The sequence below is a fragment of the Neofelis nebulosa genome, chromosome 2, assembly GCF_028018385.1.
Source record: "Neofelis nebulosa isolate mNeoNeb1 chromosome 2, mNeoNeb1.pri, whole genome shotgun sequence".
Taxonomy (NCBI): Eukaryota; Metazoa; Chordata; class Mammalia; order Carnivora; family Felidae; genus Neofelis; species Neofelis nebulosa.
Genome location: NC_080783.1, coordinates 55172908 through 55187825, shown reverse-complemented (window position 1 = coordinate 55187825; position 14918 = coordinate 55172908). Strand labels below are relative to the sequence as shown.

General features: G+C 40.4%; 1 protein-coding gene across 1 annotated transcript in view; it reads right to left on the bottom strand.

The window, feature by feature from the left end:
* TTN (titin) overlaps nt 1–14918 on the bottom strand; it is a 276220-nt gene that overhangs the window by 173947 nt on the left and 87355 nt on the right. Inside the window, exons 82-101 of the mRNA XM_058712718.1 lie at nt 14630–14911; nt 14205–14483; nt 13818–14105; nt 13348–13626; nt 12975–13253; nt 12593–12871; nt 12165–12452; nt 11737–12024; nt 9926–10207; nt 9019–9297; nt 7273–7554; nt 6878–7156; nt 6100–6387; nt 5479–5757; nt 5088–5366; nt 4725–5003; nt 3856–4143; nt 3439–3726; nt 2673–2963; nt 160–447 (exon numbers count right to left, since the gene is read on the bottom strand). Coding sequence (XP_058568701.1) covers nt 160–447; nt 2673–2963; nt 3439–3726; nt 3856–4143; nt 4725–5003; nt 5088–5366; nt 5479–5757; nt 6100–6387; nt 6878–7156; nt 7273–7554; nt 9019–9297; nt 9926–10207; nt 11737–12024; nt 12165–12452; nt 12593–12871; nt 12975–13253; nt 13348–13626; nt 13818–14105; nt 14205–14483; nt 14630–14911 — 5664 coding nt within the window. The remainder of the gene's footprint in view (nt 1–159; nt 448–2672; nt 2964–3438; nt 3727–3855; nt 4144–4724; nt 5004–5087; nt 5367–5478; nt 5758–6099; nt 6388–6877; nt 7157–7272; nt 7555–9018; nt 9298–9925; nt 10208–11736; nt 12025–12164; nt 12453–12592; nt 12872–12974; nt 13254–13347; nt 13627–13817; nt 14106–14204; nt 14484–14629; nt 14912–14918) is intronic.

The following is a 14918-nucleotide window of genomic DNA, read 5'->3' as shown; positions in this document are numbered from 1 at the left end:
TTCTCTAATACTTCAGTCATAATAAGGGGGCTATAACTGCAAGTGAGCAAGAACTGGTGTTTCTAAAAATTGAATTCCATTCTTATTTAAGTTGTAATAAGAAAATAAATGTGACCAGTCATTGACTTGGTCTGAATAATACTTTGGAGGTATCTGTACCTTTAATGGTCACTTTTGATTTTGAAGTGTCACTTCCAGCCACATTTGAAGCTTTACACACATAATCTCCTGAATCTGCTTTAGTCACGTCCTTAAGTTCCAGTACTGCGGTGCCATTAGCAAAGCTGAAGCTGCATCTGTCTGAAGGCTTTATTTCCCTTCCAGCCTTCAGCCACTGGATCCTGATCGGCTCTGATCCGCGAACATGGCAACTGAGCTGCACAAATTCTCCCTCACTTGCTGTTACTGGAGTAAGGTGCTGATCAAACACAGGCGCTTTCTTAGGTTCTGGAATTGAAAAGATATTTAAAAAAATGTTTATTTATATATTTTTGAGAGGGAGGGGAGGGGCAGAGAGAGGGAGAGAGAAAAGCCCAAGCAGGCTCCACACTTTTAGTGCAGAGCCTGATGCAGGGCTCGAACTCACAAACCATGAGATCATGACCAGAGCCGAAATCAAGAGTAAGATGCTTATACAACTGAGCCACCCAGGCATCCCAGGGGCTATTTTTAAACATAAAAGGAACATAAAAGCCAAAAAAAATTGAATTCCAGAAAAGAAATAAGTTTTGCCTCTAACAGGCAATACTGGTTGTGGTAGTAGAACTGAACCAAGAACTGAATCAAGGTTGATTACTCTCTGAAGGCAACAGCTACATTTGTTAGATTTTTTTTAAAGACAAAGGTTTAAAAATAAGCAAAGACTAGATGCCGTGTTGCTCATAAATCATGTAAGCATCTGTGTCCTGATTAAGCACTGCAAACATTGCAACTGGCAGTTCCTATAAACTTCTGTGCCATATAGCACACAATTGATTCTCTCAAACCTGCATATATCTGCATTTTTGCCAAACCCTAAAGACTAAGGGCCTACTGGGGAACTCTCCTCATCTAGAGGAGCAGTTCTTGCTGTCCTCTGGGAAGGAAAGCCAATATTTTAGTAACCCATGAGCCCATATCGTAATACGTGATTATCTGTGACTTTCATCTTTAGTTGTTAAATGCAGCTATAGTAGCGTTTAAAATACAGTCTTTGCCCAAAGGAAACAGCAGCTGAAGCTCAGTCAACTGAAAACCAATGAAGAATACACAAGTAACGTGATAGGAAGGCCATGTCCAACTCAGTGTTATATAATGATTTTATTCAGTGATTCTGAGAAATATTAAAATAAGGCAATATTCATGATTGTAATGATTAAAACTTCTGACGTCTACATAAAAATTTTTTTATTTCTACAAAGAAATAGCCTCTGAATTCTATAGAAAGTACTTATCTACTTAATAACCACCAGGGATACAAATCATAAACATAAGACACTGCTAAGGATACATTTTTTTTTTGTTTTATTAAACATATTTTAAAACTAAATGCACTTAAGTTCTGTTCAATGAGTGTATTTTAAGTTAAGACAACTCAATGATATTAGCCTATTAGTGATATTAACCTATTACTTGTGCACGCACCCTGAAATGGCATGCTGTGTCATCAGAGCTGGTAATCAAACTCCCAGCTACTCTAGGAAGTTGGCTTGTAAAGTGATTTTGATGATTCTACATCAGACTCATCTGGATGAAGCCATTATGGTCAGAGGATCAGATGAAAAAGACCTCCTTAAACGATACACTCTATTTCTTTGCCTCAAGCTATGAGTGTATATTTAAATACATCTTCCATAACGATATGCAGCATCTTTTAAATCATCTTTTTTTTTTCCTTTTCAAGCAAATTTTACTCTTTTGTCTGGGATTAATATTCATTTACAGGCTAAAAGCTTTGGGCAATATATGTCAAACAATAATCCTTTAGCAATGGAAAAGAGAATGTTTTAGAGTGTGATATAACTAGAAATGAGCAAAGCTAATGCAATTTTCAATGATGAAAATTTAAGAAGTTTTTGAAACAAATATGCTTCATAAAAATCCATATACCACTTGCACATGAATTTCCAAGTAGACTTGGAATTAATTCTAGATGCTGGAGAGAATTGTGGGATATGATCTACAAGCTAAGATTTTAGTCCCTTGAGTATAGGACACCTACTTTGCTGGCCATGTAAATTACAAATAGTAATATATTTTAAGTAAATATATGTGGAATTATGGTGTGCCAATTACATAATGTATATTTATAGTTGGCCTTTGAACAACATGGGTTTGAATGGCGTGTGTCTCCTTACCGGCAGATTTTTTTCTCTTCTCTAGCTTACTGTACTGTAAGAATATAACATATAATACATAACATAAAATTATGTTAATCAACTGTTGATGTTATCGGTAAGGCTTCCAGTCAACAGTCCCCTATTAGTAAAGTTTTGGAGAAGTCGAAAGTTATACAGGGATTTGTCAGGGCTCGTAACCTCCATTTGTTAAGGGTCAACTGTACATATGTCTGTTATAACTTACTTGGTCAACAGATGTAAAGAAGAAATGCAGATGTCAGAAGAAATGCACAGGAATATCTAATGGGCAATAAAGAAGAACACAAGAGGCTTGGGGGTACAAGGATAACTAACCTTTGATGACAATTGAAGATGTACACAGAGCAGAGCCTGCATCATTCGACACTTTGCATGTGTACAAACCAGCATCATCCATGCCCGCCTTCTTGACATGCAGCAGGAGTATGTTGTTCTTGAACGTAATTTCACAGTTAGAAGTTGGATGTATCTCTATATTATTCTTGTACCATGCAACCATTATAGGCTGGGAGCCAGCAACACGGCCCTCAAGCTTGAAAGAATTCCCTTCTGTTTCTTCAACTGTCTCTGAGAGTTTTTTAGTGAAACTTGGTGGAATGAGCCGCTCTGTAAGAAATTGCAATGATATATGAAATGGAAGCCAGGAGCAGGTTATCGATATGAGGCTTTTCAGGAAAAAGGAGTCATATTTTACATTAAAAGTTAATGCTGACCAACTAAATACACCAAATCAGTGTATGTTCCTAAAATTTCAGCCCCCTCCACAAACTTATTCTAAACTGTTCTCTCATTTATGGGATAGATGATGAAAATAACTTACAACTGTCTCCAGAACCACATAATTGTAAAAAATAAAAAGAGGAGGGTGGTCTTAGGGTTATGTAGGATGTATATAGTTTTAGAAAAATATGAATTTAAAATATCACTTGTTCTCTAGAGAAACATTTCTTCTTAAACATTTTTATGTCATCTGTTTAAAACTGTCCTAAATTTCACTGCCCTAATAGAAACTGCACTGTTAGGAAAGAACAGAAAGAAAATGATTATGTTTTTGTTGGACCACATGAGAAATAAATGATACCTTTTATATTAAGTTGAGCCGTGCAGGAGTCCTTTCCCACTTCATTCACAGCATAGCAGGTATACTGCCCGGAGTCTCCCTTGTCCACTTTCAGGATTGTCAGGTGGGCGCTGTTTTCCAGGTAACTAATCTGGTAGTTTCCGCCACTGCGTATCTCTCTGTTATCTTTGGCCCAGGTGACTTTTATTGGTTGTGTCCCAGTCACGTGGCACTCAAAGTCCGCACTTTCCCCAACCACAGCATCCACAGGGGCGACAGGAATGTCAAAGAAGGGTGGGTTCTTCCCCTCTAAAAGCAGAGCAGAAAGGCAAGGTTTTATAGCCACTCCACTTGACAGAAACTGTGATGTTTTCTCCTTAATTTTGATTACAGAAATTTTATTTATAGAAATAGAAAGAAGTCAAAGAATCCACAAACCTGTGAGAATGAGTCTGGCACTGGAAGAAGCCGACCCAATAGGATTTGTAGCTGTGCAAGAATACTGGCCTGCAAGGCTCCGATCTGTTTTAAAAATATTCAGAGTGGCTACATTATCTAAAAACGATGTTTGTACATTTGGGCCATCTTTCAACGGCTTGCCATCTTTATACCAAGACACTGAGATAGGTTCTGATCCATGTATGGTACATTCAAAAACAACTGGAAGTCCAACTGTTTCTTGGACATCTCGCAATTGCCGAGAAAATGATGGTGGAAGTTTTTGCTCTGTAGGAACAGAATTAAAATAATGAACACTTCTGGATGTTTTTAATTTGCCAAATACTCTTTTCACAATTATTGTTATATAGATAATAGTATGTCTACAAAAATATCAAGAGGTATTAACAGCTCTTGAATTAACTTGGATGCAAAGAACAACATATAAACCTTCAGAGCAAAATTTTCACTCTGTGGTCACCCTAATGCGTACTAGGCACAAAAATATGTAAGCCTGAGGGGGAATTGATTGGCTTAAGGTACATCTCCAGGCACACAGCAGATGCTCCTATTGTTAGGACTGCCTTGTTGCCTATTGAATGGGATACTCATGAGGTGAAATTTTAAAAATATGGCCACTCATTTTTCTTAAAGATTTAATTACAGAGACAATTGATTCCATGATCCTTCCAACCAAACACTTAGGCCTCTTCTCACTCCCACCTATAGACAAAGGTAAGCCACTAACTGTAGATGTAATTTCTCAAGTGGAATATTTTGCATTGGGCAGAAGGAAGTCCTTCACCAGGTATTTTAAATCTTATTCAAAAGCAACACAAATTCATTCACTTCTAAAATATTGCAATCACCTTGAACAGTAAGGAAAGTTGATGAAGAAACTTCTCCCACACTGTTTTCAGCTCTGCAGATATATTCTCCACTGTCACTACTGTCAACCTGGTTGAAAACCAGTGTAGCAACGTTGTTCCTAAAATGCATTTTGTAGGTGGTAGTAGGTCTTAATTTTGTATCTCCTTTGTACCAAGACACCCCAATTTCAGGGGTCCCAGCAACTTGGCATTGTAAAGAGGCAGAATCTCCAACGGTCACCTTAACAGGCTCCAACTGCTTGACAAAATACGGTGGTTCTGCAGGCAGGAGAGATAAATAGTCATCAAGAGACATGCCAGATGATTATTTATACATGAAGATATGAATGTGGGATAACAAACCTAGTATCAGTATTTGTGCGGAACAGGAATCTTTTCCAGAAGCATTTTCGATGTAGCAATTGTATTGTCCTGCGTCCTCTACCATGCTACTTGGGATTTCCAGGATTGCAGACTTTTCAGTTGTGGTTATATGACACCTCTGGGAAGGAGTTATGTTTATGCCATTTTTCTTCCATGTAACGGAAATAGGAGGAGTTCCGGTATACGTGCCCTCTAGAATCAGGGGTTTTCCTTTCTCTATGCTGTAATCATTGAGCCTCTTCACAAATTTGGCTGGGGCTATAGAAAACAGATCGACAATATGAAATCAACCCATATACATTCAGATATAGACCTAACTGTTACTTTGTGTATGCTAATTGTAAAAATGCAAAATAGCAGCCCAACAAACCTTTTACATAGAGATGAGTTGTACAAGAAGTTCTGCCAGCTTCATTACTAACTATGCAGGTGTATTCTCCACTTTGTGTTGTATCTACATCAAACAGCTCCAGTTCGGCAACTGAATCCTCCAGAGACACATTACATCTGTCCCCTGGTACTAGTTCAGTGCTACCCTTGAACCAGCTGACACTGAAAGGAGGTGTTCCTTTTACGATGCTTGTGAAAGTTACGTTGGCTCCCGTTAAAACATCCATGGCCTCAGGTTTCTGAACAAAAGATGGTGGTTCTACACAAACACACACAAACACATACCAAAAACAATTTAATATTTTTCCACTTTGATGATAAAAATACTTACTAAATTTAACAAACTATGAAATACAGCTCTATTTGGCTGTATTTTTAAAATTTATTTATTTTGAGAGAGAAAGCATGAGTGGGGGAGGGGCAGAGAGAGAAGGGGGGAAAAAGAGAGAATCCCCAGCAGGCTTCATGCTGTCAGTGCAGAGCCCAACGTGGGGCTAGAACTCACAAACTGCAAAATCATGATGTGAGCTGAGATCAAGGGTTAGACACTTAACCAACTGAGCCACCCAGGTGCCCCTGTTTTGCTGTCTTTTTAACTGACCTCTCACAGTCAAAGGAGCACTGCATTCGTCAGAACCAGCCACATTAGTAGCTACACATGTGTAGTTGCCGGCATCTGATTCTTCCAGCATGTTCACAGTTAAAGCACAAGTGTTATCTGTCAGGGTGGACTGGTATTTCCTTCCACTGCTGATCTCATTTCCTTCATGGAACCAGGACACAGAGATCGGAGGTGATCCATAGACTTTGCACTCCATTACAACTGAGGAACCAGACAGACCATTCGTCTCTTTCAATTTTCTCGTGAATGCAGGAGGAACAATTCGGTCTGAATGTGGTAAAAATCAAACGAACAAGGGACATCAGTTAGAACATGATTTGAAAAGAGAATTATTGTATTTTTGATGGAATATCCCTAGATCCGCTTGGCTTTTTTGCGAAGGTATCAAAGAGTTCCCTATGGGTTCACACAGTCAAAAGCCTCACGAATCAACGTGAGATGTACTGATTGATGTGTTAAGGATCTTGGTCTCTCATCACTGTGAACTGTTGTGTGGTGAATTATTCCAGCATAAGTGATAGTTAAAGACAAACTCTGTCCTTCTCCAGGGATTCAGTTTTACTCTAATCACTCTGAATTGTGGAAATTTCTCCATGTGGTTTTCTTCTAACTCTATGGGTACGTTACTTCTGATTTTGCTGATGGAGAAGATGTAAGACTCACGGTCACACTGTAGAAGATGGAGCTTCCCATACGTGTATATGTAAATCAGGAGCTATATTAAAATAACACTGAGGCAAAAGGCTAACCAACCAACCTGAAACTTGAACTGAGGCTGTACAGCTGTCTTTGCCAACGGGGTTTTGCACCTCAAAACTGTATACGCCACTGTCACTAGGTGCCACATTAATGATCTTAAGGCCAGATACTTTGTTGAAGAAGCTTATTTTGTATTTGCTGTCACTTGTCAGTTGTTTTCCATCCTTAAACCACTTAGTACTGAGTTCAGGCGTGCCAGTGACCGTGCACTCCAAGGTACAGGTATCTCCTGTGGTAACTCTTATGGATTCCGGCTTTTCCACAATTGCTGCAGGTTCTGGAATGAGATACAGATTACACTCAGATTTTAAAATCAAGCTGAAAAACTAAGGAAAACATGGATACCAGTAAGGCTGTATTTTGTATTCATGACAATGTTCTATTTGTACTAACCGAGAACAGAGAGTGTGGCAAAGCACTCTTGCATTCCAGCATCGTTTTTGATCTGACAGGTGTACTTCCCAGCATTGGCTGTTTCTGCTCTTGCAAACTGTAGGGTTGCAACGTTTTCTGAATAAGAAACCCATATGTTGTCACTTTCTCTAACAATTTCCCCTTTATCTTTGAACCACACCACTGAAATTGGCTCAGCGCCTTCGATAGTAGTCTGCAGCTGAACTTCTTCACCAACGATGGTAGAAACATCACTGAGCTTCTTCACGAATCTTGGTGGTGCTGAAGGCAAAGAGGCATGTAATTTAAAATGCATAGGTCTACCTTTTCCAAAGGAGACATTCAGATGGCCAACAGACACATGCAAAGATGCTCAACATCGCTTATCATCAGGGCAGTACAAATCAAAACCACACTGAGATACCACCTCACACCAGTCAGAGTGGCTAAAATGAACAACTCAGGAGACAACAGAGGCTGGTGAGGATGTGGAGAAAGGGGAACCCTCCTGCACTGTTGGTGGGAGTGCAAACCAGGGCAACTGCTCTGGAAAACAGTGTGGAGGTACCTCAAAAAATTAAAAATGGAACTACTCTACAACCCAGCAATAGCACTACTAGGAATTTACCCAATGGATACAGACAGCTGATTAATAGGGGCACATGTACCCCAATGTTTATAGCAGCACTTTCAACAATAGCCAAATTATAGAAAGAGCCTAAATGTCCATCAACTGACAAATAAAGAAGATGTGGTTTACATATACAATGGAATAGTACTTGGCAATGAGAAAGAATGAAATCCTACCATTTGCAGCAATGTGGATGGAACTGGAGGGTATTATGCTAAGTGGAATAAGTCAGTCAGAGAAAGACAGATATCATATGTTTTCACTCATATGTGGAATTTGACAAACTTAACAGAAGACGATGGGGGAAGGGAAGGGTAAAAATAGTTTCAAAAACAGAGGGAGGCAAATCATAAAAGACTTAAATACAGAGAACAAACTGAGGGTTGAAGAGGGGTACAGTGGGGAGGGGAAGATGGGTGATGGATATTGAGAAGGGCATTTCTTGGGATGAGCACTGAGTGTTGTAAGTGATGAATCATGGGAATCTACTCCTGAAACCAAGAGCACACGGTATACACTGTGTGTTAACTAACATGACAATAAATTACATTTAGGAAAAAAAAAAGATGATGTTCATACAAAAATGTTCCAGAGGTGCCTGACTGACTCAGTCAGTGGAGCATATGACTCTTGATCTCGGGGTTGTGAGTTCGAGCCCCATATCGAGTATAGAGATTACTTAAAAATAAAACCTTTTGGAAAAAAAAAATAAAACGTATGGGTCTAGTAGTACTTAAGTCATGCAATGCTAGGAATTACACTAGTGATAATGTGTTGTTTCCATTTCTTAAATAAGAGGTATTTTTGGTGAGTGAGAGCAGGGATATGCTAGAATTTACATTAAGCTGAAAGAGTCAAACATCTTGTCCTCTCCAGGATTCTAAGTTCAATGAAATCCACAGGAAAAATGGTCTAAAATGGTAGTTGGTAGGATTTGGAAATGGGATGCACACTAAACATAAAAAAGGATTTGGAAAAATAAAAAAGGAAAAGTGGAAGACAGAGCTAGCGATAAAAGGACAGGGCATCACTAAGAAGCCAAAAGAGTATCACAATTAGAGGGGAAAAAAATGGGAAGGGAAAGAGCAGACAGAAAAAAATGAAGCCACTCTAACCTTTCAGAGTGATAGAACCAACACAAGAGTCACTGCCCACATCGTTGGTGGCTCTGCACTGGTATTCCCCCATGTCCGCAGTGTCGACGTTCAGGATGTGAATACTTGTTAGGAAGTTCTCAGTCATTATCTTGTACTTCTTGCCGCTCCTCAGTTCTCTCTTATCCTTATGCCAAGAAACTTGGAATGGGGGCGTGCCCTGCAGCTCACATTCAAGATGAACATCAGCTCCTTTCAGTGTCTCAATAGGATGAGGTTTTTTGCGGAAAATGGGTGGTTCTACAATTGAAAGGTAATTGGGTTAGAGAAAAAAGGAATATTTGGATGTGTTCTGTAAGTATCTAGTTTCAAGTGGGAATCTGTTTTCTGTTCTATTATCGAGACAGACAATACCACTTTTAATTTTCAATTGCACCCTTTAAACATATAAGATGAAAGAATGAAATCTGGCCATTTGTAGCAACGTGGATGGAACTGGAGAGTATTATGCTAAGTGGAATAAGTCAGGCAGAGAAAGACAGATACCATATGTTTTCACTCATATGTGGATCCTGGGAAACTTAACAGAAGACCAGGCGGAAGGTGAAGCGGGGGTGGGGGGGTGGGGGGGGGAAGTTACAGAGAGTGAGGGAGGCAAACCATAAGAGACTCTTAAATACTGAGAACAAACTGAGGGTTGATGGGGGTGGGAGGGAGGGGAGGGTGGGTGATGGGTATTGAGGAGGGCACCTGTTGGGATGAGCACCGGGTGTTGTATGGAAGCCAATTTGACAATAAACTATATATATTAATAAAAAAATAAAATAAGTAAAAATTTAAGATACTGCTAGAGAATCAAACAGGGAACTGAGAGGACTGCTGGAGAGGAGTCCAGTGTGAAAACCACGAAGGAAGAGTAAGGTCTGACCTTTCACTTTTAAGGAAGTGCTGCTGCTTGCACTGCCTGCTGCATTGCGGGCTTCACATGTGTAGTCTCCACTGTCTTCAACACTGAGGTTGTGCATTTCCAACACTGCCACCGAGTCAATGAATGACATTCTGAATTTACTGCTCTCTTGAATTTCAGTCTCGTCTTTGTACCATAACACCTTGATTTCTGGAGACCCTCCTATTTTACATTCATATCTTGTGGATTCATCCCGTTTCACAATTCTTGATGGTTCTAGCTTCTTAATGAACCTGGGTGGTTCTATGGAACCAAGAGAGAAAACACAAGGTAAGGGATGGAAAAGACATGTGTAACTCAAGATGAAGAGAAAAAAGGAAACTCTTTGTCAGATGCAGAGGTCTTTAACTCTGGAAAACAAATTATGTGAGGCCATTCAGGGAAGAATAGCTAATAACTAGTAGTTAACAATGGTTAAATCTAAGCAGAAATTTCTAAAACTAACATGCATTTATTTCAGTAAGCACCTACATTAAATATTATTGCAAAAGGAAGGAGGAAAATACATCGATCCATATTGTGTGGTCCTCCTCCCAACAAAAGAATCATATCTTTTCAAACAACATTTATTTTGAGCGGGATAGGGGCAGAAAGAGAGAGGGACAGAGAATCCCCAGCAGGCTCCGCACTGTTAGCACAGAGCCCAATGCGGAGCTCATTTTCATGGACCCGTGAGATCATGATCTGAGCTGAAATCAAGAGTCAGATGCTAAACTGACGGAGCCACCCAGGTGCCCCCCAAATCGTATCTTTAGTGCAAGATCAGAGGAAGAGGGTGCATCTGTTGCTGGAGGCCCTATGAGGTTCACCGGGAATAAATAAGAGAGTTTGACCACTCTCCTGTATGTAAGTCAGCAGAGGCCTATCTCCTATGGCTGCAAAGATATCAGATATGTACCATGAGGAATCAAAATAACAAAATTGGGTGAGTTTTGTTAATATTTATGCCAATTTCTCTTATACACCTTAGATAGATATTTCTTCAACCCTCATAATTTCCCATATGAGGTAGGGAGAGCAATGCTTTCTTCATTAACTGAAGGAAAAAATTCAAGCTCAGGGAGATAAAAATGATTAGGAATATGCCATAGAGCAAATGGGCTGGCAAATACAATGCTATTTTAATTTCAAGATATCTATAAAGTATCACCACAAAAACCCTTAAAAATTTCTCTAATGGGTTAAATCAGCAGCTCATTAACTATTTAATTTCTGACAATAGCAGCCATGCACTTGCTACAGACAGAAATGGTTGCCTTCTACAATGTTGAACATTGATGTTCTCCTCAGCCCTCTGACTTCCACTATTATTTAAGCGGGTATAGTGGAGGAAAAGAGGTTGACACAAGCTCACTCTTCTGGAAGGGCTTGATTGTTTGGGATCCGCTACCCTCTAGAGAAACTAAATCCATTAATTTACAAACTACTGTGGAAGGTAAGTCATTTGAGATAACTTCCTTTCTTTCTCCCACCCAAACTGATTTCTTTCAAAACTTGGATCTTCTTGCAATTCTGCCAAACACTTTTGTTCACCATTTCCCTCGTCTCTATTTTAGCCTTTGAAAATGGATTTTCAGTCCATGTTTTACTGGTTTTATAATTTTTTAATAAAAAATTTTAAAGCTTGACCCCACTTGATAGGCTCTGGATCCATCTGGTCTCTTCTAATTACTAGACCATGGTCCTAAACATAACTTTCAAGCACACCCTTCCTCCTATATTTCAAGATATTGAAAATGTAAGAGATGTTGCTACTTTTTTGGGACAAGTACCTTGTACACCCAGATGAGCAGAACAAGAGTCTTTTCCAGCGACGTTGCTTGCGTAGCAGGTATACTGCCCAGCATCGCCTTTGCTTACTTTGAGAACTGTCAGAGTGGCAGTATTTTCGACCAAAGTCATCTTGTAGTTGCCTCCAGGGCGAATCTCTCGGTTATCTTTGGCCCAAGTGATTTTGATGGGTGCAGTTCCAGTTACATGACATTTAAAAGAACCACTTTCTCCAAGAGCAAGATCTACTGATACAGGCTTTAGATCAAAGAAAGGAGGCACTTCATGCTCTGAAAAGGATGAAGACCAACATGGTGACCTCAGTTTTCATGCTCCCAGACATAGAGCAGGAACTAAGTGGCACCAGCCCAGTGGCCCACAGCAGCAAAGCTGCTTGGTAAGAAAGAGAGTAAGGTGATTAACTACTCACCTGCAAGAATGAGCTTGGCACTGGATGAAGCAGTTCCAAGAGGATTAGAAGCTGAGCAATTGTACTGACCAACGTGGCTCTGGTCAGTTTGCAAAATCTGAAGAGTTGCTACGTTATGAACAAAAGATGTTTGCAAATTAGAATCATCTTTCAAAAGCACCCCATCCTTGTACCAAGACACTTGAAGAGGTTCTGAGCCATTGATGCGACATTCAAACGCAACTGGGAAGCCAAGAGTCTCATGAACATCCTTCAGTTTTCTTGCAAAGGAAGGTGGAAGTTTGCGCTCTGTAAAGAAGTTACAGATAATCCTTATTCACAAGAGAGAAAACAACCACGATATATTTCAACCCATTAAAATTTTGATGTTTTTAAGAAAATGGGTCTGTCAGCACACAGTAAGACTCGTTAAACGAAAGCATCATCACCTTTGATAACAAGCACAGCTGAAGAAGCGACGGCCCCCACACTGTTTTCTGCCTTGCACGTATACTCTCCTATGTCACTGTGATCCACTTTGTTGATTACTAAAGAGGCAACGTTATTTTTAAATTGCATTTTATACGCAGGAGCTGATCGTAGCTTTGTGTGTTCTTTATACCAAGAAATTCTAATTTCTGGGGTTCCATCCACTTTACATTGTAAAGTTACGGGTTCTCCGATGGCTGCTTCCACATGTTCCAGAGGTTCAATGAAATAAGGTGGTTCTAGGGTACAAAGGATGATAATCAATCAGTCACGCTAACATAAAGAGGATGCTTTAAAAGAAAGAAAAGATAGCAATGAAAGAGAGATAACTTGTTAACACACCTAAGACAGACACCAGAGCTTCACAGATATCTTGACCAGCCTCATTTTCTATCAGGCAACTGTATTGTGCGTAATCCTCTACAGTGCTGTCAACAATTTCCAGGATGGTAGACTTTTCTGTCGTGGTAATACTGCAATTCTGAGACTGTGAAAGAGGGAACTCATTCTTCATCCAGCTCACTGAGATGGGAGGTGTGCCAGTGTATGTGGCCTCGAGAACTATGGGGCTTCCTGTCTCCACACTGAAATCAGCCAATCTTTTGACAAAGGTGGCTGGTTCTATATGGAGAAAACATGAGGGTAAAATTGGTATCTTTAAATGAAGACTTGGAAGAAAATTGAAAAGATACGCAAGTGGGAGCAAAGAGCCGACCTTTCACAAAAAGATGTGCGGTACAGGAGGCACTGCCAGCATCATTAGTAACAAGGCAAGAATAGTCTCCGCTCTGCAATGGCTCCACCTCCAACAACTCCAGTTCTGTCACAAAATCTTCCAGAGAGATGGTGCATGACTCCCCTGACACCAGTTCCCTGCTGCCTTTGAACCATTTGACCTTGAACGGAGGGGTGCCTCTAATGACGCAGCTGAATATGAGGCTTATTCCAGGTAGAACTTCCACAGAGTCAGGGATTTGTTCAAAAGACGGTGGTTCTGGATACCCCAAGGGAGGGGGAGAGCAAGAAAGAAAAGAAATCCAGGTGAGATGTGCTTCTGCTACTTGAAAAAAAGGGAACTAAGACTAAGCATGAAGAGAAGATAAAGAAATTGCAATGCAAGGCAGGCACTAAGTCCCTCAGAGAAAAGATGTTAGAGAAGCTGCAGCCCGATCCATGCACACTGACCTTGCACGGTCAGGACGGCAGAGCATTCGTCAGAACCCGCCACGTTGGCGGCCACACATGTGTATGTGCCTGTGTCGGTGGGCTCCAGTAAGCTCAGATTCAAAGTACAGACATTTTCTGAAAAGCTGGACTGGCATTTAGGCCCACTAACGATCTCATTGCCATCTTGAAACCAGCCAACTGAAATCGGGGCTGAACCGGAGACTCGGCACTCCAAAACCGCGGAGGCTCCCAGGATGGCATTCGTGTCTTTCAGCTTGCGGATGAAGGAAGGAGGCACAACGCGATCTAGGGTGGAGAAGAGTAGTTTTCCTTTGATAAGAGAAGCTTTCTTTTTTTGCTTTTCTAGGAAAAATTATATACTCATGAGAACCTCCTACCACTCACCGGAAACGTGGACAGACACAGAACAGCTACTTTTACCAACGCTGTTTCTCACTTCAAAGCTATATAACCCCTTGTCGCTCATCTCTGCGCAAGGGATTTTAACTGAAGCCACTTTGTTGATGAATGTAATGTGATGTTTGCTGTCTGCAGATAATTCTCTCCCATCTTTGAACCACTTGACTGAAAGTTCGGGGGTTCCAGTCACTACACACTCTAAAGCAAAAGGATTTCCAGTAGTGACAGTCATGGGTTCTGGCTTCTCTAGGATTCTGGCTGGTTCTAAAAGAAGAAGTATAATGCATTGAAAATAAAGTCACCTTCCAAACTAAGAGTGTGATCAATATATTATGGGGTAAGAGTACTATTTGCAGATGATGATCATGGGCCAATTTGATTTTTTTCTCAGGTTTTACTTCGTTACTAACCTAGTACAGTCAAGACTGCTGAACATTCTCTCATTCCAGCTTCATTTTTGATTTGGCACACATATTTTCCAGAATTAGATGCTTCTGGGCTCCCAAGTTGGAGGGTTGCAACATTATCAATGAATGAAATCCTAGTGTTTTCACTCTCTCTGATGACTTCACCTTTATCTTTCAGCCAGACAACAGAAATTGGCTGGAAGCCTTCCACTACAGCCCGTAACTCAACAGGATCCCCAATAAGGGTTGAGGTGTCGCTTAGCTTTTTCACAAACCGTGGGGGTTCTAATGA